Source organism: Pinus tabuliformis, chromosome 1_2 (genome assembly GCF_031772625.1).
Source record: "Pinus tabuliformis cultivar Carrire ecotype Pingquan chromosome 1_2, CPIR1, whole genome shotgun sequence".
NCBI classification, from domain to species: domain Eukaryota; kingdom Viridiplantae; phylum Streptophyta; class Pinopsida; order Pinales; family Pinaceae; genus Pinus; species Pinus tabuliformis.
This window is the reverse complement of record NC_142298.1, coordinates 975,391,145-975,417,875: the sequence shown is the minus strand read 5'-3', so window position 1 is coordinate 975,417,875 and position 26,731 is coordinate 975,391,145. Positions and strand designations below refer to the sequence as shown.

Below are 26,731 nucleotides of genomic sequence, written 5' to 3'. Positions count from 1 at the left end.
GACATTTGAGTTATATTAGTGTCATGGGTGGAAAAGTTACTCAGAGGTGTTGTACCATGTACTTTTTCTAATATTAAGGTCACTTGTACTTTATAAAGTGACTTTATGTGTAAAGTACATAGTGTACTTATCTAATATTAAAGTGAGTTAACAATCCCCCTGGATGTCTACACTCTACCTTCACTTGTTGGCACTCCAAGCATTTGGCAATGTACTCGGCATAAGGCTACGAGGGAGCGCCCCCACCCTCTCGAATTCGCTTCCTAAGCATGCTCAGAGCAGGAGTGCATCGAGAGTGACCCCAGGAGCACGACGCCTAAAAAATTTTGGGCTCCTTGTCAATTCGGGGGCAATAGAGGGAGCTATTGAAGATTGGAAACAATAATTTTTGAGTGGGCAACCTAATATTCAAGCCTATGGTCCTAGTATTGATATGCAATTCATGGAAACTTTAAATTCTTAAAGTAAAAGTGACACTCACCTTTATCTTTCATTTTCATCCTTTTACTTAAATTTTTAACATTACTATGAAATAACTCAGGATGTTTGATAGTGGTTCCAATGACATTGGATTTCATATGGAGAAATTAGATTTTTAGTTATCATTCAAAATCCAACAGTTATCAGTTTTTAGGATTTCAGGATTGGGGGGAGTTGCAATGTTTCCATTGGATTTTGTCATGTACTAGGGTATGGATCTTGTATTTAATCAAGAGCGCCAAGCCTTGTATGTACCTTGATGTTAGGGACATTGGTTGTCGAACTCTATTACGACCCTACTAAAAATGTAACCATCCTATGTTAATGCTTAGAGGGTGATATTCATGACAAAGATCCCAATATAAGCAATGATTGTGTTGATATGTAGGTGTTTGTTGTACCATGATTTTTTTTGGATGTTAGAGACCATATAGAGCCTATTTGTCGATGTATTTTCGGTTCAGAGATGGATTGCACTCGATGCTATATTGGTTATGTGAACCTTTACATGTTATATAAATGAGAACTTGTAATTTGTGGATCTGTGGTTGATGAATATTATAACTACTAGATGAATGATGTTATGTCGTTTAATCCATGTTTTTATGGGTTTTATCACTAATTCATCATTCTACATGCTTTTGTTGACATATATATACCAAAATATATAAAAATGTATATTATATAAAAATTGCTTCCCACAATTGCTCTCGACCCGGAAGCTTTTGAAAATGTCGCTACCCTCTCCATCTTCTGCTCTCGCTCCCAAGTAGCGTAGACTCGACAAAATCCTTTGTCATGTGTGGCCAATAATACATTTTTTTCATGGCTATTATCATTTTCTGATAACCAGGATGACCTAAATAAGGTCTTTTATGATGGCTGCTACATGAGTTATTGCAACCTTCTGCTAAGTGCATTTGCCACTTTGTTTTCCTTGCCCTTGATATATTTTATTTCAAAATCAAACTCACTAATCAAGGCTAGCCACCTTACCTGTCTTGCATTCAGCTTGGGTTGGTCAAATAAATACTTCAACCCTCCATGATATGACATGAATACAAATTTTCTTCTGAGGAGGTGATGCCTCCACATTGTTAATGTTTTCACTATCGCTGTTAACTCATGAGTGACATAATTTTGCTCATGCTTATTCAACTTCCTTGACTTGTAACATAGCACCTGTCCTTCTTGCATTAGGACTCCACCAAGCCTTTCTTTGCAAACATTTGTGCACACAACAAAATCCTCTTTTGGGTCTGTTATTCTCAATATTGGTGCATGTGTGAACAAATGTTTTATCTGTTCAAACTTGTGGACTTTCATAACTAAAATTGGAGCGAGGGTCAATCAAAATTGAAACAAACTAGTTATTGACCATACCTTACATTTCGATTACTAAGGCTTGGTGATCAACTTTCCTATTGTCCAACGCTACATAGATGCGTTTTACACTCCAAGCCACATCATTCACTGTCTCTGCTTCCAGCACATTATACATTCTTGGGTCGTTCTTTTGTTGCTAAAGATAGTCTCTCTTCCTATTGTTTTCTCCACAAGTCCAACACTTCATAGGTTCTCCTTCGAAATGCTTGGCTTCCTCTCCTATAGGTTGAGAGAACCGGCCTCTACCAGTAGCAATGGATCTCTGCTAAAACTCACCCTTGACAGGAGCGATAAACTTCACATTCCTTTCTCGTGGATGACGTCTTGCAACTTTCTGCCCTTTTCCTACAAAGCTGGGCTTGCCTTTTGCTTTTCAATCTGTTCAAGACTTAGTCCTATGCTTGGATTGTTGATAACAATGCTTCATCTTTTGGATGGCATCCTCTAGAGTTTGTGGTTCACCAAACTCTATTTTGTCCTTGAATGCTTGTGGCAACGGATTAGGATACCTCTGGATCTTTACCTTCTTGTCCTTGAGGTAAGGCACATACCTTAATAACTCCAAGAATCTAGTTGTATATTCATCAATTGTCAGCTGCCCTAGTTTGTGCTTAGAACATTCTTTAGCCTTGCTATCATAGTACCTTTAAGATAGGTACTTTTCACTGAAATATCTCTCAAATCTCCTCCCTCTAAGACAACTCCTATTTAATATTGTTGACATTATTTAGGTCTTCCCACCAGATATCAACTTTTGCCCTTCAAGCTAAAAATGTCCTTCTTCGTCTCTCCATTAAATGTAGGAGGTTTTTTCCTTAAATTCCTTTGACATCAAATATTTTTGTTTCCTTTTCTATTAATAGTGTCTCTTGGTGGCAACATCAAGCAATTGCTTGTATCTGTCTATTCTCCTCTCTGAGGTACCAAGTGGAGTTCCTCCTCTCCTCGTGTCTTCACTTGTCTGTCTATGTCTTTTCTTAGATTTGCTGCCCTCTGCATGATCAATCCTTAATTTATGCTTTCCAAGTCCTGATGGATTTTGCTTTCCTTTACCCCTTCATAGGTAGCTGGCACCTAGATCATGTTGCCTCTCCATTTGCAAATTTGACAGGCTTTGTAGTATAATTGCATTTACTTCTGCTTGTTGTTCTTGAGCCATGGCAATCCTTTCATTGTCAGCCTTATAACTTCTCAACCTAACTCTTATATTTCAAAGGGTGTTCACGTAGTCAGGAGAGTCTTCCTCTCTCCTCTCCTCAATTGACTCTTCTTCCTAACAATGCTAGAATTTATTAGTGCTATGTCACTCCATTGTGGAGCTCATTCCATTTACTCTCTTGCTAATCTTTGTTGTCTTCTCATGTGTTGTTACACACACATAACCGTTAGCCAAATCAAAAATATAAATAAACACATCTACCCATCACCTTGGCTTATTCGCAGTAAGCATGTTGATGAAAGGCTATCTAAAACACCCAATTTCAAGTTAGTATGTCTGTTAGAAAACAACTAACATATCATAATTCGCTATCTCTATCATTTCACAATTTTGATATCACACTAATATGCATGCACCACAATTTGCAATCAACACACAATCATCATTCAAAGTGCCACGACCATTGCCCATTCGCACACAACAAACAATCACTAGAAAACACCACACTTTGTAACAGAGTTAGCTTGTCAAGATCTTTTTGGCGATATAAATTTTATCTTGATGCAATGCTTGCGTCAAAGGTTATGCCCATTTGAAGCTTTAGTCCCTTAACCCTTGCCACATCAGCAATCACTGCCACATGGCAAACCGAGTGCCTACGTGACCTTGCCACATCTCTCAGAGCCAACATGGCTCCCACCACGTCATCGTGACGCAATGCCACTACATATGGCAATGTCGGCGTTGCGCGATATGAAATTCCATGTCAGGTAACAAGAATTTTCCCGTCTCGTGCTCTCCATTAGTCTTCTGAATCTGTCAATAAACATTCAAAGATTACTGCCTTATGGAGGCACATCTCTATCCCTTGGAACGTATAAATCCCTGCCACCTAACAATGATATTTGTTGTTCTGCAGAGGCACATCTCTGTTCTCTAGAATGTATAAATCTTCGCCAAGGTTTCTTGCCCCATGAAGACATATCCTCGCCCCTCGGAATGCAAATATCTATGTCAAGGAACACCAAGGCTTCTTGTCCTTGCCAAAATCAGAAACTCCTTTACATGTTCACCAAGAATTATCCGTCCCTAATTATCGAACTTGCTGCTTTGTGATACACAAGCTTAGAGCGTAAGGATTTTAGGGGCGTTATGTAAGCTTTCTTGAGACTTAGTGTTGCTCAGAACGCTAATTCCTACAGGAATGAAATCATCATTCCCACACTAACTTTTAGACATCATTCATGGACATAGGCAGTCCTTTAAAACCATAAACATGCATGCTACCAGGCATTGAAAACAGGCCAAGCCATGAGCAACATTGCTTTACTAGTCTAGCATAGTAGCAGTACATTAAACCACATAGTGAATTTCATGCATTACTATCAAATCGACTTATAGAAGATTCATAACAATATCATTATTCCATTTATTAGGAAGGGCAATCAACAACCTCAAACAATCAAGGATCCATGAAATCCTTATCATGCGAAACAACAGACATAAATAGTTCAATTGTGCACAACAAGCATTCTCACAAGACCATGTAAATAGCTCTGTGATTCAGGAACATACCAATAACCACAAGGATCTACAAGTCCCTCATAATCCATGAAAGCATTCACATAATGATCTCATTATAAACAACTAGGAATAAAATATTCCCTTACAATTAGTGTTGACACATACATTGTTATAACACATAACAATATTATGCACCATTCATGGCGCACCATGGATATATGTCGGTGAACATACTTATTTGATCTTCTTACTGACTAACAATTGAGCGAGGGAATTCAACTCTCCACCCAACCATAACCAACTGCACTGCAATCTTTCTTGTAGTTGACCACCCTCAATTCGGATTCAAAGTCTAAGGAGTAAGCGCTGAAGGGAATACACACCAATGCCAATCTACCAGTTCACACAAGAATCCAGATCTCACAATGTCATCCAATGGCTTATAGGAATCCAGAGCACATGGTGTTCCACTTGCTAAATTCTACGTGAAGTCATAGCTCAAAGTGTCTCCACCTGTGTTGATAGGGATCCAATGTACACAACACTTCCGCGTGCTAATCCTGTAGGCACCCAAACTCACAGAGTCACCACTTTGCTATGCAAGCATCTAGAGCACATAATGGTTCCACTCACTAAACTTGTGGGGATCCAGACTACATTGTGTCTCTACTCGCTCTTCTATGGTCTTCTCTTCACTCTACTCTCTTCTGTGTGTTCCTTCTCTTGCGCCAACGCTATTCCAAGTGTTCTTCTTGCGAGTTTGCTTGCACTTCCTGTATGCTCTTACCAAAACACAATGCTTAGTTCTCATGCAATTTCGTGCATATCAGAGCATACCACTCTACCCACACTCAACTTACACCGATGCCATATCTTGTCCAAATGCATGTCTTCTCTTTCTCGTCAGCCTTTTTCCTTACCTGACTCTTTGCTTGTCCCTTGCGTGTTGACCACCCAACATGGCCCACGAGGATCGAGGTGGTATGGGGCTTGTCCTCCACTCAGGAAGCCCATACTCCACCTCCCTGTCTGCTGTGCGAGACATTAAACCCAGTGAGAAAACTAGTGGCATATTAAATGAACTCCCCGAGTTTAATCACTTCCCAAGCACTCCTCAAACTCTAAATCCGTGTCCACTTCAATCCAATCATTGTGTTACATTTCCACAATATTTACATGTTTTACAATTCATAGTGACAATTACAAGAGGGGTACCAAAACAGGGTATCACAATTCTCCTTCAGCAACAAGGTAACCCTTTCCATCCAGGGTAAGAAATTTGATGCTCCATCCAATCAATCCTCGAATGTGAGATTTGTCACTGCCATCTCTAGATAATGATAATTTCCTTGTGCTAAGTCCTTCTAGCATCCACAAGAATAAAAAATTACTGTCAAACTCCTTACTAGTACAATGTCCCTTTCTCCCTTTAAGGGTGACCTTTGCCAATCAAGTTGACTGTGTTGGCATGGTCGTTTTACCTTTTGCACATAATTTTCTATGCATCCCTGCGTCACCTGTGTTGGTTGTATGCTTGTCATTATGCATTGCTTAGTTGATCTATGGTACCATACGATCTTGTACAGTCTGTATGGTTGCATGTCACTATACTAGTGGCTGTGTTGTTGTATGATTGCGATTGTACTCTGGGGGCTCCTGTGTGATTCTTGTTGGTTGCATTATCTCTACTATCTGTTGTTCTCTTCTGCTTAGCGCTACACTAAGAGCGACTCTTACACCACTGCGACGTCTGCCCTGCTAATGGTTCGACTTGTGACGATTCCCTTTAGCTTTTATGCGATTGTTTGATCACCGCAGTTAAATTATGAAACTATAGTCAAATTCCACTTTGGACAACTCATTTGATGAAGATGATGATTGCGTTGAATTCCTCTTTTCGAGAGGACTAAAATTGACCTAAAGATCACTCAAAGCTGCTAAGTCTGTTTGTGGGTCCAAAGTACAACAGAGGTAGGCCGAGGCATATCAAATAAATCTGTGGATGATTTAGGTTGTGTTTTCACTGTTTAGATAAGTCACAAGCCCTGAGATTATTGGAGTAGCACCGTAGACTTGTTTTGGGCTAGCTGGAAGGAACGTTAGGCCCTTTCTCATAGCAGAAGTCAAGTTACATGCAGCTAGGGATGGCTACAAGAAGAAGGATGCTAGCCACAATAATTGAAGGCACTGAATGGACTAATGCTGTCTACGATCAAGGCCTAATCAGGTTCCAATTCCACAATTGTTTCATCATTGTGTTTGATTGTTCAGTATATATATCCATTTTGGGTTTATCATGATCAGTTATGAAGGCCGCTCAAATTGATCTAGGACCAAACTATATTTGGAGTCTTCCTTGTAGCTGCTCTGTCTTTTTTTGATCTATGGTTAGGGAAGAATCTGGTTGCTACTGTTCGAAGGCAGAATGGAAGACTTGTCTGGGCCGCCTCTCTGTCATAAATTGTATTTTCTCTCACTCTTTCTCCACTGAACATTTGAAGATAATAATAAGAAGATTTGATCAAGGGTTTTCCCCATCTTGGGGTTTTTCCTTGGCTCGAGCCAATCTCGGTGTTCTCTTGTCTTGGCTTGTCTTTTGCATATGTTATTTATGTTCTTTCTTCTATTACTGAGATAATGGTTTATGTGAAATGGAATTAATCTTGGGCTCTTATGAATTATTGAAGTAATTGACCTAAACAAAGAACATGTTTCAAAATTGACACATATCTATGTTGATTGACACCTATTCTGTAGGAGTAATATCGCCTTTCTACCTCCTTGGAAACATTGCTCCCACCTGAACTTTTGGCTGAAATAAAAGCCTAGATACTTGTGAATTTGAATGATCTCTAATGAATCATTTTTGAATTTAATAAAGTGATGTGTTGTTCATGTTCTACGGAAAAAAAGTGACAACTTTGGTCTTTCTTGTGTTGACTTCCACACCCACTTCAATCACTTCAGTGCAAAATTTTTCCAATGTTGTTAGGTATTCTTTTAGGCTTCTTAGTGATCTCACCATGTTTATTATCTTCTTAGGACATTTTATGGGTTGATCTCCCCCTGGGATGCTGCTGCTCTTTTATTACTGACTAGATGATTGTTTTGCTGTTTAGAGCAGCGCCCCCTGAGACCATGATGATTTCATTATGTCATTGATGTAATAGGCTGCTCCTTTTTCTTCCTCTTCCACACTTCAATAGGTTGCCTTCTAGTGTCTACATTTTTTTTTGATTCAAAGTTTGGTTTGCTTAGAGTTACTTCCATCCTCTGTTTAGAGCTCTGTAGGGTATATGGAAGCTTGCTATCTTTGGATTTGTGGCCAAATTTATCACACACAAAACATCTTGTGTGGTCGAGAAATAGAGAACATGTTGTGTTTCTTCTTGCATTCAAACTTTCCTTTATGTACAATTTGCATTCAATGGCATTATGTCCAAAGTACTTGCACAAATAACAATAACCATAAAAATAATTTGTGTACCTAGTGGATGACAGTTTTCTCTGCTTGCTTGAGGGAACTTTCTTTGATTGTTTGTTTTAGGAAATCTTCTTGCTTGCTGCACCTTATGTTGATTAGTCTCGACTTTCTTTCTCTGACAATCTGCTGCTACATGTCCATGTCCATGACAAGAAAAACACTCGATATCTTTCTTAGGAGCAAAGAATCTTCTGAATTTGCTCAACTCATCTCTAGGAGGAAATGACCTTTTTGCAAAAAATATTTTCTTTGGCTCAATATTTTCATTTTTATTTTGTTGTTTGCCTTTGTTTTTAATCATGTTGCTACTGGCTTCTTGTAGATTTAACTTTGAAGTTGTTTTATGTTCATTGATGACTTCCTTTGAGTTATTGTTCTTTTCCTTTCAGTTCTTCTTGGATACCTTCTCCTCTTCTAATATCCTGGCTTCTTCAAGTTGTGTTTTCAAGCTAACAATTTCTTCCTTGTACTTATGCTCTCTCCCATCACATATCTGCACCATTTTCTTCAGGTCTTTGCTCTCATTCCTTAGTCTTTCTATTTCAGCCAATGCGAAGTCAAGCCTAGCTTGATGTTCATTTCTTGTTAAAATTGGCAACTAGGGCCAAACTCCATGTGCGTCACCTTATTCATGGCTGATGATATTTTTCCTAGATTCCTCTCGTTGAGAGGTGTAGGATTGATCTAAAGATCATCCGATTCCGATAAGCATTTATGGAGATATGAATTTATTTTGATTATGGAATAATTATCAAGTCGACGAGCAACTCATGTAGGCTCAGAAGCCCAACAGACGCATCTATTCATCATCGACATTTGTATATAAATACAAGAGGTCTTTCCCTCATTTGGACACACACATCTCATCACATTTCTCTCTCCTGTGCAAAAAAGAGGCTCTTCTCCTACTCCGCAGAAAGGGACTCTTCTCTCACATGTGTGGAAGCCCAACAGACGCATCTATTCATCATCAACATTTGTATATAAATACAGGAGGTCTTTCCCTCATTTGGACACACACATCTCATCACATTTCTCTCTCCTGTGCAAAAAAGAGGCTCTTCTCCTACTCCGCAGAAAGGGACTCTTCTCTCACATGTGTGGAAGGAAGGACACAAAATTTAGGGCTGCAACTGCAGATCGGAAGTTTGACCAACTTTGACTATCAAACTCTCTCTCAGAATTGCGCTGTAGGTGGAACTGACTCTCCTCAGAAGGCTGCATTTTTTGGTGAAGGAATCAAGCCGATCCGACGGTCGGTTTGCAAGATATTGTCTGCCCTAGTTTAGGGCTGATCTAGGGTTTGCTATTGCTGATGTAAATCAGATTTATGTACTATTTCTCTCTGCTAAATTATTGAAGATAAAGGAAGATTTGATCAAAGGGTTTCCCCATATTGGGGTTTGTCGCTGGCTAGCCACCGCATCTTGTGTCTCTTGTCTTGGCTTGTTTTTTGTTGATCGTTTAATGTTCTATCTGCACTTTACTTATTGTACATGTGATTGCTAATCTGTGGATAATAATAATAAAAAGAAGTAAACTGCTCTAAGCATAGAACTTACCATAACTTAACATGTTATTAAAGCCGAGGTGAAGACAAAGCCCAAACAAGAGCAAGAGTAATCACAAAGAGAAGATTGGCAGGCTATCTAAAAAAAATTCATGGGGTCCTCAACACACTTCCCTGCTGAAGACAAGCTCCGTGAGAAGTCTGACTACCATAGATGGAAGATGTCTCTCGATCTAACATTAGAAGAATAGGAAGTGTTGGACCATGTGAGAGGCGGAATTGCTGAGCCTCCATCAAATGCATCTGCTGCTGCTAGGAACAAATGGACCAAGGGGGAAGTCAAAGCTAAGAAGATCATCCGGGACTCTATCGACAAACGTTTGGTGGCCTACATCTCCGATTTGAACACCTCCAAGGAAATCTACAATAGACTGGTGAGTTTATTTAAAGTTAATGATGCAAATCAAGTTTTGTTTCTTAGAAATAAGCTGAAGGAAATTAAGAAGGGCAAAGATGAGAGCATGCAAGCATATTTCTTAAGAATCACCGAGATCAAGAACGATCTCCTATCTATTGGAGAAATTATTACTGATAGGGAAATGGCACTCTCAACCCTTGGAGGATTACCATCCGAATGGTACGTGTTCAGGACTACTCTTCTCAACAATAACATAATTCCTGGTTTCGAGGAATTAATGGCAAGATGCATTCAAGAAGAAACAAGGATAGAAGAGCAAGAAATGTCCATGCCTAAAGGTCCTCCTGCTGCTTTTTCTTCTCATGCTAAGAAAAGAAATAATTCTGGGACTAAATCAAAAAGAAAGGCTGGAAGAAAAGGACGATGTTACATTTGCGATAAAGCGGGTTACTATGCAAGGGAATGCCCTGATAGAAGGAACTCTCACCAGGACGACAATCAAAATCCCTCTCATGGCAATCAAAGGAATGGCAAATCTAATAGCAGAGGTAAAAGGAGTGTTGGAAATCAAGGAAGAGGACAACCATTCAAGAAGGCTAGAAATTCCAGGTATGAATCTAACACTGTTGACAATAAACAGGATGAATATTATCTACCAGCGGCTCTATCTACCTTTGATCCTCCGGACTTGCTGGGAAATTGGCTTATTGATAGTGGTGCCTCAAGGCACTTCACTAGTTACAAAGAAGTTCTCCATAATCTGATAGAGAAAGAAACTAACCTGGAAATTGTCCTTGGAGATAATATGAAATATCTCGTGAAAGGTGTAGGCAATGTCTCTCTTAAATTGAATCAAGGTAGTACAATCCACTTACAGGATGTATTATATGTACTTGACCTCAAAAAGAACCTGGTGTCCATCTTGGCAATGGAAGACAAAGGCTACAAGGTGACCTTCAACGATGGCAAGGTACGTGTATGGAAAAACAATGTTAAAGATGCCTTTACTCTTGGGTTTTGAGTTGATTCATTATATCAGGTTGGTGGAAGTCCGCTAGGTGTCATGTCTTGTGACACATCTTTTCAGTCCGAACTTTGGCATCGGAGGTTTGCCCACCTTCATTATAAAACTCTACCCGATGTAAGACAAATGGTGACAGGGATGCTCGAATTCCGAGTAGAGAAAGGTGTATGTTCGGGATGTGCCGAAGGAAAGCTCAAAAGGGGACCATTCCCCTCATGCCAAAGCAAGACCTCCGATATATTACAATTGGTTCACTCAGACATATCTGGTATGATGCCTGTGAACTCCTTGGGAGGATATTCATATTACCTTACTTTTACAGATGAGTATTCTCGAAAGACTTGGATATACTTCTTGAAAAAGAAGGATGAAGTGTTCACTTGGTTTCGACACTTCAAAGCCTTGATTGAGAATTAAACCGAAAAGAAGATCAAGATCTTAAGGATTGATAATGGGATTGAATATGAATCTAACGAGTTTCATGACTTTTGTAAAGAGGCTGGCACTAAGAGGGAGACTACTACACCATATACTCCTGAACAGAATGGTGTGGCAGAAAGGAAGAACCGTACGATTGTGGAAGTTGTCTGTGCCATGCTCCATGATCAAAAACTTTTGAAGTTTCTATGGGCCGAAGCTGCAAACACCGTCGTATATGTACAAAACCGACGCCCTCATCAAGCATTGGGTTCCAAGACTCCTGAAGAAATGTTCACTGTTAAGAAACCTGACGTATCTCATTTTAGAATTTTTGGAAGCCCTGTATATTTTCATGTGCCGAAAGAGAAAAGGAATAAATTGGGTGCATCTGGAAAGAAAGGAATCTTCGTGGGCTATGGTGAAAATACTAAGGGCTATAGAATCTATGTAGCTGGTCAAAGGGAAGTTGTGATTAGTCATGATGTCACCTTTGACGAAGATATGGCTCTCAGCAAGGTGAACAATCTTCCTACTTTAAGGAGCTCTCAAGACGTTGACACCAGGGAACCAAAAGAAAAAGATGATGTAACAATGCTCGATGTGGATGAACCCATGGATCCTATTGATCCACCTGAGCCTTCCTCTTCTAGGAAGAGGCCCTCTTGGCTTAGGGGGCTACTCAATGATGCTGAAGGACACATTGCACCCCGAGGAACCTTCCGTGAAAGTAAGAAACCTAACAGGTATCAGGGATACCTGACCATCAAGAGCACGATCATACAAAATGAGCCATCATCATTCTCAGATGCCGTCAAGCATCAAGTATGGAAGGATGCTATGACCGAAGAATATGAGTCTATTATGAAGAATGATGTCTGGGAAGTAGTTCCGAGACCCTAGGACAAGATAGTTGTCACTTCTAAATGGCTTTACAAGATAAAGCATGCAGCAGATGGAAGTACGGAAAAGTATAAGGCTCGTTTTGTCACTTGTGGCTTCTCCCAGAAGGAAGGTATAGACTATGACGAGATATTTGCACCTGTTGCCAGATATACCACAATTCGCTCGATCATAGCCCTTGCAGCTTCACAAGGATGGAACCTTCATCAGATGGATGTCAAGACCACGTTCTTGCATGGTTTGATCAAAGAAGAGGTCTACGTGGAGCAACCCGAAGGATTTGAGATTTATGATCGAAAATCTCATGTATGCAGGTTGAAGAAGGCTCTCTATGGGTTGAAGCAAGCACCCTGAGCATGGTATGAGAGGAACGATAGCTACTTGATGAAAGTTTGTTGTACTTCTTGGAGCGACATATGGCCACAGGGTGACTCACCATCCCCTGGTGGTGTACATGTACAGGGTAAAAGAATCAAAACTTTTCTTGTGACACCCCCGTGGCGACTATGTAATAGGATGATCAGTTCTCTTGTGAGGTGTGAATGCTGTGTTCTCCATGACGATTGTGTAGCAGGATGATTAGTTCTCCTGTGAGGCTTGGATGATGTGTTCTCCATGGCGGTTGTGGACATGATGATTTGCTCTCCTGTGGGACAGGATGATTAGTTCTCTGTGGTATCCACTGGACATGATGATTCGCTCTCCTATGGACATGATGATTTGTTCTCCTGTTGAGGCATCCTACCCATGCAGTCTGAGACTCATGGGAAGTACCTCTCATCTGATCAACGAGCAAGGAAATGAGGATAGGGACTGTTGACCTCTACTGGTCAACTACCCATGCAGTACATCCCCCTTTTCTTGGCAAAAAGGGGCAGCACTTGATCAGCATGTCCGTGCCATCCTCTCATCATCAACACCTTGATCTTTTTGATTGTAAACCCAGTCTGCATGTATTGATTGTAAATAATCTTAGCAGACATGAGTCATGTATGTAATTTGCCTAGGTGGACCTAACTTTCTGATGATAATCTACGTCCCGGAAGGTTTTTCGTCTCACCGATCCATGGATCGGCAGAGTTTTCCTTCAAACCTGACCCCAAAGCCGGGATGGATTTTGTCATTAGAACTTTAGGAGAATCCTAGTGTGTTAAATCTGCTAGATTATCGTTGTGTCGCAGAACTGGGTGATTTATGAGGGTCTGTGTTAAGTGGGCTTGTCCCCTTGAGATGTAAGTTGTAAAAGTCATGATGTAATGTGTCTTGAGGGTCGAAAAATGTTTTAAATCCCCTCGTGAGTCCTAAGTCCTAGGTCCTAGGTGATGTTTCCAAAGGTTTAGTTCGATGATCCATTTAAAAAATGAAATAAAATAATAAAATAAATAAAAACTAAGAAATTTAAAAATTTAAAATAAAATGAAATAAAATAATAAATAATAAAAAAAATTTAAAAATTTAAAAAATAATAATAAAATAAAAAATAATAAAAAATTAAAAATTTAAATAATAATAATAAAAAAAAATTAATTGAATAAATCGACGGATGAGATCAAGAGATGTCTTGATCCTCATCAACGGTCGAGATCATTTCTACATGGATCATTCGAACTAGCCGTTGGGATCATTTCCTTTATATAGGGTCTTAGGTGGTCATTTCAGATCATTGGATCTGTGAGTCAGATACTGAAGAAGCTCTCTTGTAAATCTGTTTTTGGTTAATAAAAGAAGACTTTGGGGTCCATATCTTGCTGGTGTTACTCTCTTAAAATGCTGTGAGATTGTTTCATTTTCTGCATATGTTATTTTCAGCCGTTAATAATAGCTTTTTGTAGAGTATTGTGAGCACAGGTATCTTGTTCACTTGCTGGGGTTTGGGTGCTGTTAGGGTTTCTGAAGTAATGGCAGATATCTCCATTACTTCCCGAGATCTAACAACATTTTTGCCCTCTTTATTGACAGTTGTTTTGAGCTGTGCAGAAAACATCATTGAAGGAAATTTTGTGGGCGTTCGGGGAAGTTCTCGGCTGAACCAGCCAACTCCCGCAAGCATTTTTTGCTGAGCCCAGTTGGATTTGATCCTGGGTTTATCATTCGGTTTATTCTTTTAAGTTTGCATGAGAGATTTTCTGAAGTTCTTCACAATGACGATCTGAAATTTCTGTTCTTTAAAATGTTTTCCGTGCTTACTGCTGAATTTGGCTGTTAAGGGGCCAAATCTGTACATTAATTAGTTGTTTCAGGGTTTCAAATTTTTGATCTAGGGTTTCAAGAGTTTGCTTTGTACAGTTTTCATTAGGGTTTTGTCTTTTTTTTTGCAATTTGCAGGACTGCCATCAAGTTTGACACGCCGACACACTGTGCATAAGCAGCAGATTTCAACTCACATAAAATCAAGCCGACATTCTCTTAAGCAATCCCATCCGCCATCAGTCGAAGCTGCCAAATGCGTTAAGGGGAAAAGGGTTTCGAGGATTTCTTGAACTATATTTCGAACAAAGTTAGCGAGGGTTAAGCCTGGAGAAAAGCGAAACAGCAAAGCCGCCATTGATCACTATGTATCAGCTATTGATTCACGCATATTCATTCACTGCTGTCTGTTATCAACACGTCACTGGGCAAGGTGATTCGGCTTCCACTTCGGCGGCTAAGGTAACGTTGTTTTCACTTCAGTCTATCAGCATGAGGGCGTAACTATAGATGGCGTGACTGCTCGACGGGTAAGAAAACTCAGTCCTCAGGTAATGTCTTTCAAGTCCGATTTGTATATGCTTCCTTGCCATCGACTGTCATTTTCCTTGCACGCGTTAAAACTCTTTTCCTTCGAGCTGGGGTTGCGATCTTTGAATCTTGGCATCCTTGGCAGATTGTCTGGATACACGCACAATTTTTTGGAGCCCGTCACGTTATTATTCGATGTTTTATCATACGCTTTGATTATAGTTTGCAGGTGTTGATCAGATCTAACGCCGTAGGTTAGCATAGATATAGCCAAGGTTTTGATTTGATCTGCAGCTCAGATTGGCGTGGAAACAAGGTATTAACCCTCAGGCAAACATTAAACAAATCCGCATTTAGCTATCCGTCGAAGATTTCAGGCCATCACGCAGGTAAGTCGATTTTGGTTCTGGCCATTCTGCGCAGTCACGTCTATCCGACCAGGTATTTTCATTAAGCTTCAGCAGGTCAAATCGATTCCTTTGTTTTACCTTGCCGCCGTCACCATACCTCATATCGAAATTTCTCTGCGGCCTTTCGATTTCAGTCTCAGGTCTCTTCGATAAACCCGTTGTTTGACTGCGATATTCCTATGCGTAGATGGTTCAGTTTGAAAGCTCATTTTTTGACTTACGCTTCGTTTTAGTTAGGCTTTGTAAATCGTAATTTGTTTTAGGTTAGTGTAGATTGTAAATAGATTTTAATTTTTTTTTTTTAAAGTTTTGTATAGTCACGTATTTGTTAGATTTTGATTTCATAGATTTATAAAAATAAAAAATCGTAAAAATATTTATATTTGGTTTGATTTTGTAAATGTTAGATTTTAATTAGATTTTTTTTTATTTTTTTGTTTTAGTTTGGTTTTAAAATAAAAAAGGAAATAATAATAAAAAAGATTTTATTTAGTTTTTAGTCCTTAGATTTAGATATTAGTTAGATTTTATTTGTAGAGTTTTAGGTTATGTTAGATTTTGATTTAGTTTTTGTTTTAATTAGATTTTAGGTTTTAAGTTTTATATTTTTTTTTAGGATTTTTTTAATTTTCATTTTTATAAAATAAAAAAAATTTTAAGCATAGATTTAGATATTTTTAGTTTTGAATTTTATTTTTGTTAAAAAAAAAAAGATTTAAATTTTTTTTGAATAAGTATAAAAAATTTTTGTGGAAAATTCTCTTCGTCAGATCCAGTCATTTTCGGGATTTATCATCTTTCATGCTGAGATCTAAATTTTCAAGCCGAGACGCGAAATTGATATCTACTTAATGATTTACGATTCTCGTGGTGTTTTAAGGCATTTATCTCTTCAAAACTTTCATTTGCCGGATATCGTTTTGGTCATGTGATTTCGCTGATGACAAATGATTGCTGTTCACGGTTTATGTTTTTTATCTCATTTAACAAGTAATCATTTTAATAACAAATCTTTTAAGGCACTGGACTGCTCAATTGATCAAATCATTTTAGTGCTTATCTTGATCGTGTCTCGTGTCTCCCAACCAACTGATCGACAGTTGGTCTCATCATCTCATAGGGACTACCCCCCTTAGCCGCGGGAGACATGCTTAAACGGAGGGATCGGGGATCAGAGTGACAGCCCCGGTCTGAGCGTTGTCGTGTCAATCCGCGCGACAACAGGGACCATAGTAGTACCAATGGACGCATTGCTGTATCTATCGTACTCCCTATGCTAGGATGACCTTCATTGATCTGGGATCAATGATACTGGTCTGGGACTAGTGGTAGGAGTTGTACCCACTATGACACTGACTTTGGGTCGGTTGAGGATTGGTCTGGGATTAGTGGTACACACTCTGAGGCTGACTTTGAGTCAGTGGAGGATGGTATGATACATCCTTGATTACTTTTTCATCATTCGAGCAGAGCAGAACAAAGTAGATCAACACAAGGCAGAACAGAGCAGGGGTCAAGCTGTACAGGGCAGTGCATTTGATAGATGAATAGTAGCAACAGACAGACGAATTGCTGATGAAGTTCTCCCTAGTTGAGAGGGAGTGTTAAAATTGGAAACTAGGGCCAAACTCCATGTGGGTCACCTTATTCATGGCTGATAATATTTTTCCTAGATTCTTCTCGTTGAGAGGTGTAGGATTGATCTAAGGATCATCCGATTCGGATAGGTATTTATGGAGATATGAATTTATTTTGATTATGGAATAATTATCAAGCCGACCAACCACTCATGTAGGCTCAGAAACCCAATAGACGAATCTATTCATCATCAACATTTGTATATAAATACAGGAGGTATTTTCCTCATTTGGACACACACATCTCAGCACATCTCTCTCTCTGTCTCCTGCGCAGAAAAGAGGCTCTTCTCCTATTGCGCAGAAAGGGACTCTTCTCTCACCTGTGTGGAAGGAAGGACACAGAATTTAGGGCTGCAACTGCAGATTGGAAATTTGACCAGCGTTGACCATTAGATTCTCTCTCAGAACTGTGCTGTAGGTGGAACTGACTCTCCTCAGAAGGCTGCATTTTTTGGTGAAGGAATCAAGCCGATCCGACGATCGGTTTGCAAGATATTGTTTGCCCTAGTTTAGGGCTGATCTAGGGTTTGCTGCTGCTGATGTAAATCAGATTTATGTACTATTTCTCTTTGCTGAATTATTGAATATAAAGGAAGATTTGATCAAAGGGTTTCCCCATATTGGGGTTTGTCTCTGGCTAGCGGCCACATCTTGTGTCTCTTGTCTTGGCTTGTTTTCTGTCGATCATTTAATGTTCTATCTGCACTTTACTTACTGTACATGTGATTGCTAATCTGTGGATAATAATAATAAAAAGAAGTAAACTGCTCTAAGTATAGAACTTACCATAACTTAACATTTCTCTTTTCTTCAAGAGAGTCAGGTACATTGACAATTTAACACATGTAGAGGTTTCATTTAACTGGACATTTTCCTTTTGACAAAACTTTTTCTTCTTCCTCTCTCTTTTCTTTTTCTGCACTGCTACTACTAGTCTCTCCTTCATGCATGAGCTGCAATCTATCCCAGATTTCTTTTGCAGAATTTAAGTCTATTACTGTATCAAGATCCTTATTATGAATATTGTTATATATAGTACATTTTGCCTTAGCATTCCACTGTTTTTCTTGTGCAGAGGGAGAGTCTTTACAGTAGTCATCACATACAAGTTTCCATACACTAGGTCCATAAGCTATTAGTGCAGATTTTACCTTATCTCTCCATTCGAGAAAGTTTGTTGTACTCGACACAGGTACACTTTGATAGTCCATGACTCAACGAGACCTACCTTCAAGCTGTTAGGCTTATACATAAGGAACTTGGCTCCGATACGAATTGATGAAAACTTGACTAAACTGAGGGGGGGTGAATCAGTTTAGTACATTCATGGACATTAATTTGTTTTTCTTTAAACTCATTAACTAAACCATTAAATGAGCAAATTGATATATAATGACCAACATATTTGATATGCAAACAACAAGCAATAAGTAAACCAAGAATATCACATTAGCACATAAAAACAACACATACGGACACCGGATATAAGTGGAAACCCATAAAGGGAGAAAACCACGATTTTTTGTTATTGTTTTGATTCAAAGGTAAGCTCCTACTCTCTTATTACATCTGATTTTCTGTAGGCTCCAACCTACGGGAGGCTACTACCTCAATTTTCTGCAAGTTGTAACATGTAAGGAAGCTGCAACTCCAGTACACTTTTTGTAGGCTACAACCCACAAGAGACTCCTACCTCAACATGCTCCAACATGATATTTATCAATCCACTACTTGAAAGGAGACTACAATCCCCTGATGCAAACAAGAAACAACAATGTGTTGGTTTACCTGGTTATAAATTCTGCATACCTCCATCTTCATTTCTGCCTCTTCTTCCCTTCAAATATGCTTCACATAAGTTTCATATGTGCTAGGTAACTTATACATAACACCTCAATCATCTCTCACACATTCTCCAACTCTCTAACCTCTCAATGCCTTCCAAAATCATATCTTTTATAAAGATAGTTTTCCGGTTGTTTGTATCCCACATAAGAATATGAAGTGAACAGTCTTTGACTCTTTGCCTTCCACTCGTTTGTTTCCAAACTCTTCGTATTTTGAATATTAGAAAACAAAAATGAATGTTCCACTCAATATTATTTTCATCCACATGTAATGATTAAATTCATCAACATAATGCCAACATCATGTAACATTATAGGAATAACATATGACTATATAATTGAGCATTCATTCCTCATGATCAATAACAACATTTTCCATTAATGCATCACAATAATCTCTGCAACATCTTTGCCTTTGCCTTGGACTTGCATCACAACATCTTCATGTCATTGTCTCAACAACCTTGCCTTTGTTGTTATGGAGTCTTGCCTTGCCTTCGCTGTCATGGAGTTTTGTCTTTGCCTTTGCTGTCATAGAGTCTTGCCTTGCATCACAACAATTTTCTCCAACAAACTAGTCTTCAAATCAACCTTATACACAACACATGCAAGCATCAATGTTCTGCCAAGCCATCAAGGTATTTGCTGCTCCTTTGTTCTGCTGTCATCAAGCATACCAAGCATAACTTATTGCTTTGCAACTATAACAACATATGTCTTTTCCTACTTCTTTGCCTTGTTGCTGCTCCTTTACCATCACCTCTTCTTTTCCTGCTTCTTTGCCTTGTTGCTCATTGCCATCTCATCTTTTGCTGCTTCTTTTCCTTGATCATAACCATACATGCTTGCTGCTTCTCCTTTGCCTTTGTTGTTCTTGCTGTTTCTTTTCCATCACCTTCATCTCTTGCTGTCAAATGTCCGTGCAACATACCTTGTTGCTGCTATGCCCTTGCTGCTCTTGCTGCTACTCGTTTGCCATCAATTACAATAATGCCAACAACATGCACGTCACAGGGCAGATTCGACCATAGTCGCTGGGTTGCAGGCATGAAGGGTGCGATTGGAAGACTCCAGTTGCTCGCACAACTCCTGCATGCGACCGAGAAGTTTGACTCAGATTTGACCGAAGACCGAAGTTGACCGCAGACAGGAAATGTTGCCTTTTATATCTTTTGTTGCTGGAAACATATTTCTGAATGTTGTTGGGTTGTTTTGCTGGATAATATTGTATTGGGCTCATTGTACTCTCTACTAAACATTTTATGACAATCTAATAGAAGACAAATTTCAAAGGGTTTTCGCCCTTGTGGGGTTTTTCCTAGTCTTTGACCAAACCTGGTGTTTCTTGTTGATGTTTTGATTGTCTTCTTTGTCATTGCATTTATTGTTCTATCTTTAATTACTATTGATGAATGGAAAGACTAATTGTTATTGAAAAGAGTGCTAATTGAAATATTGAATTGGGCGTCCCTGTGTCACCTGTGCTGGTTGTATGCTTGTCATTATGCACTGCTTAGTTGATCTATGGTACCGTACGATCTTGTACAGCCTATATGGTTGCATGTTGCTGTACTAGTGGCTGTGCTTCTGTATGACTGCGATTGTACTCTGGTGGCTCCTGTGTGCTTCCTGTTGGCTGCATTATCTCTACTGTCTGTTGTTCTCTTCCGCTCGCCACTACACGAAGAGCGACTCCTGCACCACTGTGACGTCTGGCCTGCTGACGGTTCAACCTGCGATGATTCCCTTCAGCTTCTATGCGATTGTCTGATCACAGCAGCTGCCCTGCCTTGCCCTGTGTTCTTGTGTGTTGGGTTTGCTCGTTGTGGTGGCTGTGGGCTAATGCTACAGGCAGTTGGTGGTTGTGCCCTTGCGAACCACCTGGCGTCAACCTTTCCTGGCTTTGGCTGTTACAAACTTGCATCTCCCCAGCGTCGATCAGTGACTGTCTGGGTGAGGCATTGCCACCAGGTGGTTTACGTGATGGTTGAAGGTTTCTGATTGCCCCGGTGCTACACCCTCTCCCTCTCATGGCAACTCTTGGCCCAATACTTGACCTGCAGCTGACAGTTTTGCTACAATTGTGACCCTTGTTTTCGGCACTCTCGACCTGCTCGTGGCCCCCACATTCTATGCTGTCGATGGCCACAGCCCACCCTTGACACCTCCATGTTGCTGGCTCTTACAGCCTTGTTGTCGGGCTGCATATATCTCCTTTGTGGGCTTCCTGTGGTGGTTGGGTTGTTGGCTAACAAGCTTATTTGCAACACCCGCCTTTTTTAATCTTTTAAATTTTTATTTTCTATAATAACCTTGCCTTGCCTCGATTTTTACAACACACACTGTACTATGGACGACCTGCATACAGTCAACCCCATTTTTTTTCAATGTACTTTTTTTTTTGTCTTGGTCCCTTTCCATCTGCAGATTCGTATGGAAATTATTATCTGCTTGACCTTGCAAATTTTATTGCTGCCTTGTACAGTCACTAGCCAAACCTAGCCCCCCTGCGATGCCTGTACGTACTTGAATAAAAGCACGACTGGCATCTTAACAAAACTAAACAACAAAAGCAAATAAATAAATAATCTCAATTACACATTACATGCACAAGTTTTCTGCCCAATCAAATCAGTTCTTGTCTAATCTCCTAAACCTACACAGGTTCCCTAACTGGTATAATGGCCCAGTGAGGAAAACACAAAACAAAAATTTGGATTTGATCTAGTTGATCAAACCCTAGATTTGTCCTTCGATCTGTTTGGCTGATCTAGAGCTCTCTTGCTGGTCCTTGCACCTTCCTCGAACCCGACACACTTGAGTGGAAGTCCTCCACCCAAGCTCTAAGATGTTCTTCTCTGAACGTCTTGTGCTGACTCAATGTGTCTCCTCCCTTGGCCCTTTTTTGAAGAGTTTGAGTTTGTAACTGAATCCACAACCCTAATCTCCGAAGTGATTGACAATTGATTAGATCTTGTCTCACTAGATCAACGGTTGAAATTCATCTAATTCACTAATGCAAGAACCTTTGCATCTCATTAGATTAACTGACTTTATATTATAAAAGGAAATTACTTTAATCACTAAAGCAATTGCTAAGGTTAAGTGTGTATAAGGCAACTTCTGCATGCCTAGACGCTTAGGCCTATGCAGAAGTGCCTGCCCGAGCTACAAACATCTACATTGTGGATAGTGCTTAGTGTAAATGTGACAGGGACCTTAAGGTGAGATGTAACAGAGGTAGCCAGCTCAGAGGATTGACCCCAGGATCTCCGGAAAATGCTCAAAGTACTCAACTACTTGAGCTAGACCCCTAGGCTAATATTGCTTTGTTTTATATAGTATTTGGAATGCTTTACTTTCATTTTACAACATCATATTGCCACTTTAATTTCTTTTGTGTAACATGCTTAATTTCTGTTGCTTTGACATAGGTAGTGTTGGTTTAGATGTTGTCTTTGGATATTAGATGGTAGTGAATTGCGTCAAGTGTTTAACTCTTAAACAATAGCTTGGTCCTTTCGACTATTTGTGACACAATGTCTTGTATTGCAGTGATCAAGCTGTTGCTGCATTCATTCATGCTTCAGGGAATTGTTTATCTGATCTTTCCCTCAACAATGTAAAAGAGGTAATATGCTAGTATTTCAGTTTATCATAGAGTATGACTGCTTTTTCAGTTCAATCCGCTTGGGATTATTCATTGTATCAATCTATGAGTTAGATGTTTGGTATCTTATTGTTTTGATAAGTAGTTGTGAAGGTTTATTTCTTTTGCCTAGAACAAAGGTGTGAGGTTGTGAGAATACTGTTTGGGTTTTAGTTGTTGAAATTTAAAATGGTTGTATGTGTGCATCTCTCAATATAGAGAAATATGAGAGACGATATAAATTACAATATTGACCATGGGAGCACGTAAATAAATAAGAAATCAAAACATGAGATTGATAATTTTCAATTCACATACAAATTTGAAATGAAATTACAGATTTCAAATTACAGTTGCTTATATCATTCAAGTAGATCAAAAAATTGCTTGTTAGTATCCCAGTTGTCTTTTATTTTTATTATTCCTTTTATTTGCTTATAGAAATGCACAAGTTTTCAGAGAGATACTTGACAAGTGCAACAATTAGTATGATTATTTATCAACATTTTTTTTATTAGCATCTAGATTTATTTAGATGTTATTTTTATTGGTGGAATGTTGATAGTGGGGGTGGTGCCGGGTGGAGTGTGGATGCTGACTTTATGCAGACAGACCATGGCATAGTTCTTCACACATTAACATTGTTACCATACTTCCTTGGTTAGATAGATAGTTTGTAGCTGGACTTAAGCAAGCATGCATGCAAGTGTATGAAATCTTTTGGTTTGTCGTAGTTGGATGATAATTGTCATTGTGTAATTTGAAGAGCTTATATTTTGGTTTTGAACTTTTCTTTCCTAATGGGTTAACTTGTACATGTTCTAATACTACTTTTGGTATTCAATTGAAGGTTGCAAATCATACTGTTTTAGCCCTTGTGAGCAATACCCATGACACTTTGTCAAGGTTAGATGTATCTTGGTGCCGCAACTTGACAGATGAGGCTCTAGGGCTGCTGGCAGATTCCTGTTCTCTTCTTAGAGAGCTTATATTATTTGGTTGCACCCAGGTATTTACTATTACTTGTGGAAATTCATGAAGGGTATATCAAAAGTTGAGGATCAAGGAAAGCATAGATTCTGGTGTGTTGGATGAATTATTATTCATAGCAAGCATTTGAAATTGGTATATTCATCCAGAATAGGATGGGGAAAAGTACCTTCTGTATACATTGCAATTCAAAGAGGGGTGATACCTTTTCTTGTACATTTCTTTTTTCATTTTATAATACCCTCTTCATGTGGAATTCGATCTAGGCCCTAGGGAGCATGTGCATCAAAATTTTAGGGTTCCAAAACAGCATAGCCGTGTTTGATGAAATGTTATTCAAAGGCCAAATCAATGTCTAAAAATTTGAGTACATGATAGGCTGCATTACCGGTCTTGTTATGTGGATAATCAGTTCCAGGATAATTTTCATGTGTGCAAATTTAAAATGTATTGGGACAAATAGAGTCAACATGTTTGGAAGCTGAACTTGTTGTGAGTTGTGTTTCAGGTTACAAATAAATTCCTTGAAGGTCATTCAAATACTCTTTTGAAAGTTACTGGAGTGAAGGACCAGCCCCTTTACTGAGGTATATTCATCATCCTGAATTGAATGTGAGGGAAGACTACCTTCTGCACAATGTATGAGAGGGTCGGATGATCCTGTTATCGCACGATATTTCATTTTGCAGTTGCACACTTGTAAGGCTGTTCTCACGGTCCTAAAGAATGGAGGATGATTGTGGTCTAGTTAGTTGTTTTGTAAATTTTTGAAGGCCTGCATGGTTTATTTCCATAATGTACGACATTATTCTTTTGCAAATGTAAAGTGCCAGTAAGTTTTTGCAAGATGTACAGCAATGCCACTATTATACAGTGAATGCTCAATAATCATCAAAGAAGACCTCACGTTACTTATTTTTTCAGGAAAAAAGGCATATAGCTACTTTAAAGTAAATAATAAACATAATTGCTGGATTTTGAGGATGCCGACTGCTGATGAGAAGATTCATAGTCTTTTTTGACGGTCCCTTGCTGCTGCTGTGCATGTTGCTATACTTGCTGCCATACAAATTGAAGACCAAATTCAAGCTAATTTTGCAAAACATCTTCCTTTTTAATGACTGGTCAAAGATTAACACCAAAAACTTCGACTTCATTCCTCAAATTTTTCTAGAACCCCTTGAACTCCGTCATGAGTAGCATTTTCCTCTGCATTTAATTCTTTCCGTTCCTGCTTGTTAAGCCTGTATATTTTTACATGAGGTGTTTGCCTTTGTTGTCACTAGAGCTTGGCCTGTTACCAAAGTGAGTGCAGTTTGTGAAATTCGAAGTGGAAGATGAACTTTGCTTGATTTTGAAGATAAACGAATAGAAGGCATCAAAATATGCCCTTCTAACTTTATAGAGCTTGGCCCATTAACCAAGTGAACGCATTTTGCTAAATTTCAAGTGGAAGATGAACTTTGCATGATTTTGAACGTAAAGGAATAGAAGACATCAAAAAGTAATTTAAGCATTAGGATTCTGTTTCAGACTGAAAAATACATGACAGGTGGGGAGTCTGCGGCATATTCCAATAAATAACAACTTGTCTGTCCATAATCCCTTCAGCCCTTGGTAGAAACACCAAAATCCCTCTCCAGTACAAAAATCTTATTTCTATGTTCTCTGCAAAAGAGGAAATTGTCATCTGTTACTTGAGAACTGCCAGTGAAAACGAAAGGTTTGTAGGAGATAAAATTGCCACGGGCCTCGCTTTTGTCCTGTTGCTGAAGAAAAGCGTTGAACCCCTGCTGATGACCTTCCATTCTCTTGTTTTCACTGAGGACTTTGAGCATCAGATATTTGGGTTAATATTTTTTGGTTGTGAATGTCAAATACAAGGAAGGAAAGAAATTATTATATCGATGTTCACATTCATGCAGAAAGGGTGAATGGGACCTGAAATGCAACAAATAACGGTAGCAAAAGGCAGTGTTCCATGAGACATGTCCTCCAGTGTGGGGTGCACACACTTCACGCTTCCCACGCACCTGGGACGAGTATGGCTGGGAAAACATTTCCCCACGTCCCCTTTTTGGGGAGATGTGGGGAGACAGGGGGAAACATTTCCCCAATGTGGGGTACATGTTTGCCCATAATGGGTGCTTGTGAGCGTCGCCCATAAGAAAGGGCTAGGCACTCTCTCTAATTTTGCTTCATAACAATGATATAAGCGAGGAAGCTTAATATTCAACTCTAAAGCCCTACTAATGCTATGTAATTAATGACAATGTTAAATTATTGAAGCAAAAGTGATTTTTAACATTACCATAAAATGACTCCGGGATGTTCGAAAGTGGTCCCAACATCATTGGATTTCATATGGAGAAAGTAGAACTTTAAATCGCACTCAAAATCCAGCAGACTGAAAAGTTTTCCAGCGTTTCAGAATTGGGGGGATTGCAATGTTTTCATTGGATTTTGTCGTGCGCAGATATGGATTAGTATTTAATCAAGAGCACCAAGCCCTTTGTACCTTAGAGTGACTCTTTGATTTGTCACTTTTTACTATTTTTGAGTTTTAGTTAATATCAATTTACTATTCCGGTCAGATTTCAGTATCCCCTAGTCTATAGTCTATTTTGCTTAGCACTAGTTAGATTCTAGAATGGTGAATGATGAATTTTAATTTTAAATCAATTTAGAATCTAAAATGAGGAATGATGAATTTAAGTTTTAAAGCAATTCCGATTATAGAATGGTAAATTATGAATGATGAATATGGGTCAATGTATTTCATTATTGAATCTCATGGTATATGGATGAATGATGAATGCATTTGTAAGAATGATGAACATGGATCAATGTATTTCATTATTTAATTCAATTATGCATGGATCAAAGTATTTATGCTTCCATTAGTGAATATGAATTTGAATATATCAATTATGCATGGATCAATGTATTTATGCTTCCATTAGTGAATATGAATTTGAATATATCAATTATGCATGGATCAAAGTATTTTTGCTTCCATTAGTGAATATAAATTTGATATATATATATATATATATATATTAAAAAAGAAAAAAAAATTAAATACCTCGACATCCCTTGCCCCTCTTAAATTTCCCTAAAATTTGAGGGTACTCCCACATGTCCCCCTATGCATCTTCCCGCATCCATGCCC

The 26,731-nt window shown here is 39.0% G+C and overlaps 1 protein-coding gene across 1 annotated transcript in view; it reads left to right on the top strand.

Annotated features, from left to right (window-relative positions):
- Window positions 1-24,296, top strand: part of LOC149209251 (DNA repair protein rhp7-like) — a 51,063-nt gene extending 26,767 nt beyond the window's left edge. The window contains exons 5-7 of the mRNA XM_089398555.1: window positions 22,476-22,551; window positions 23,420-23,578; window positions 24,068-24,296. Of these exons, the coding sequence (XP_089254681.1) occupies window positions 22,476-22,551; window positions 23,420-23,578; window positions 24,068-24,145 (313 nt within the window). The 3' untranslated portion in view covers window positions 24,146-24,296. The remainder of the gene's footprint in view (window positions 1-22,475; window positions 22,552-23,419; window positions 23,579-24,067) is intronic.
- The last annotated feature ends 2,435 nt before the right edge of the window (window positions 24,297-26,731 follow it).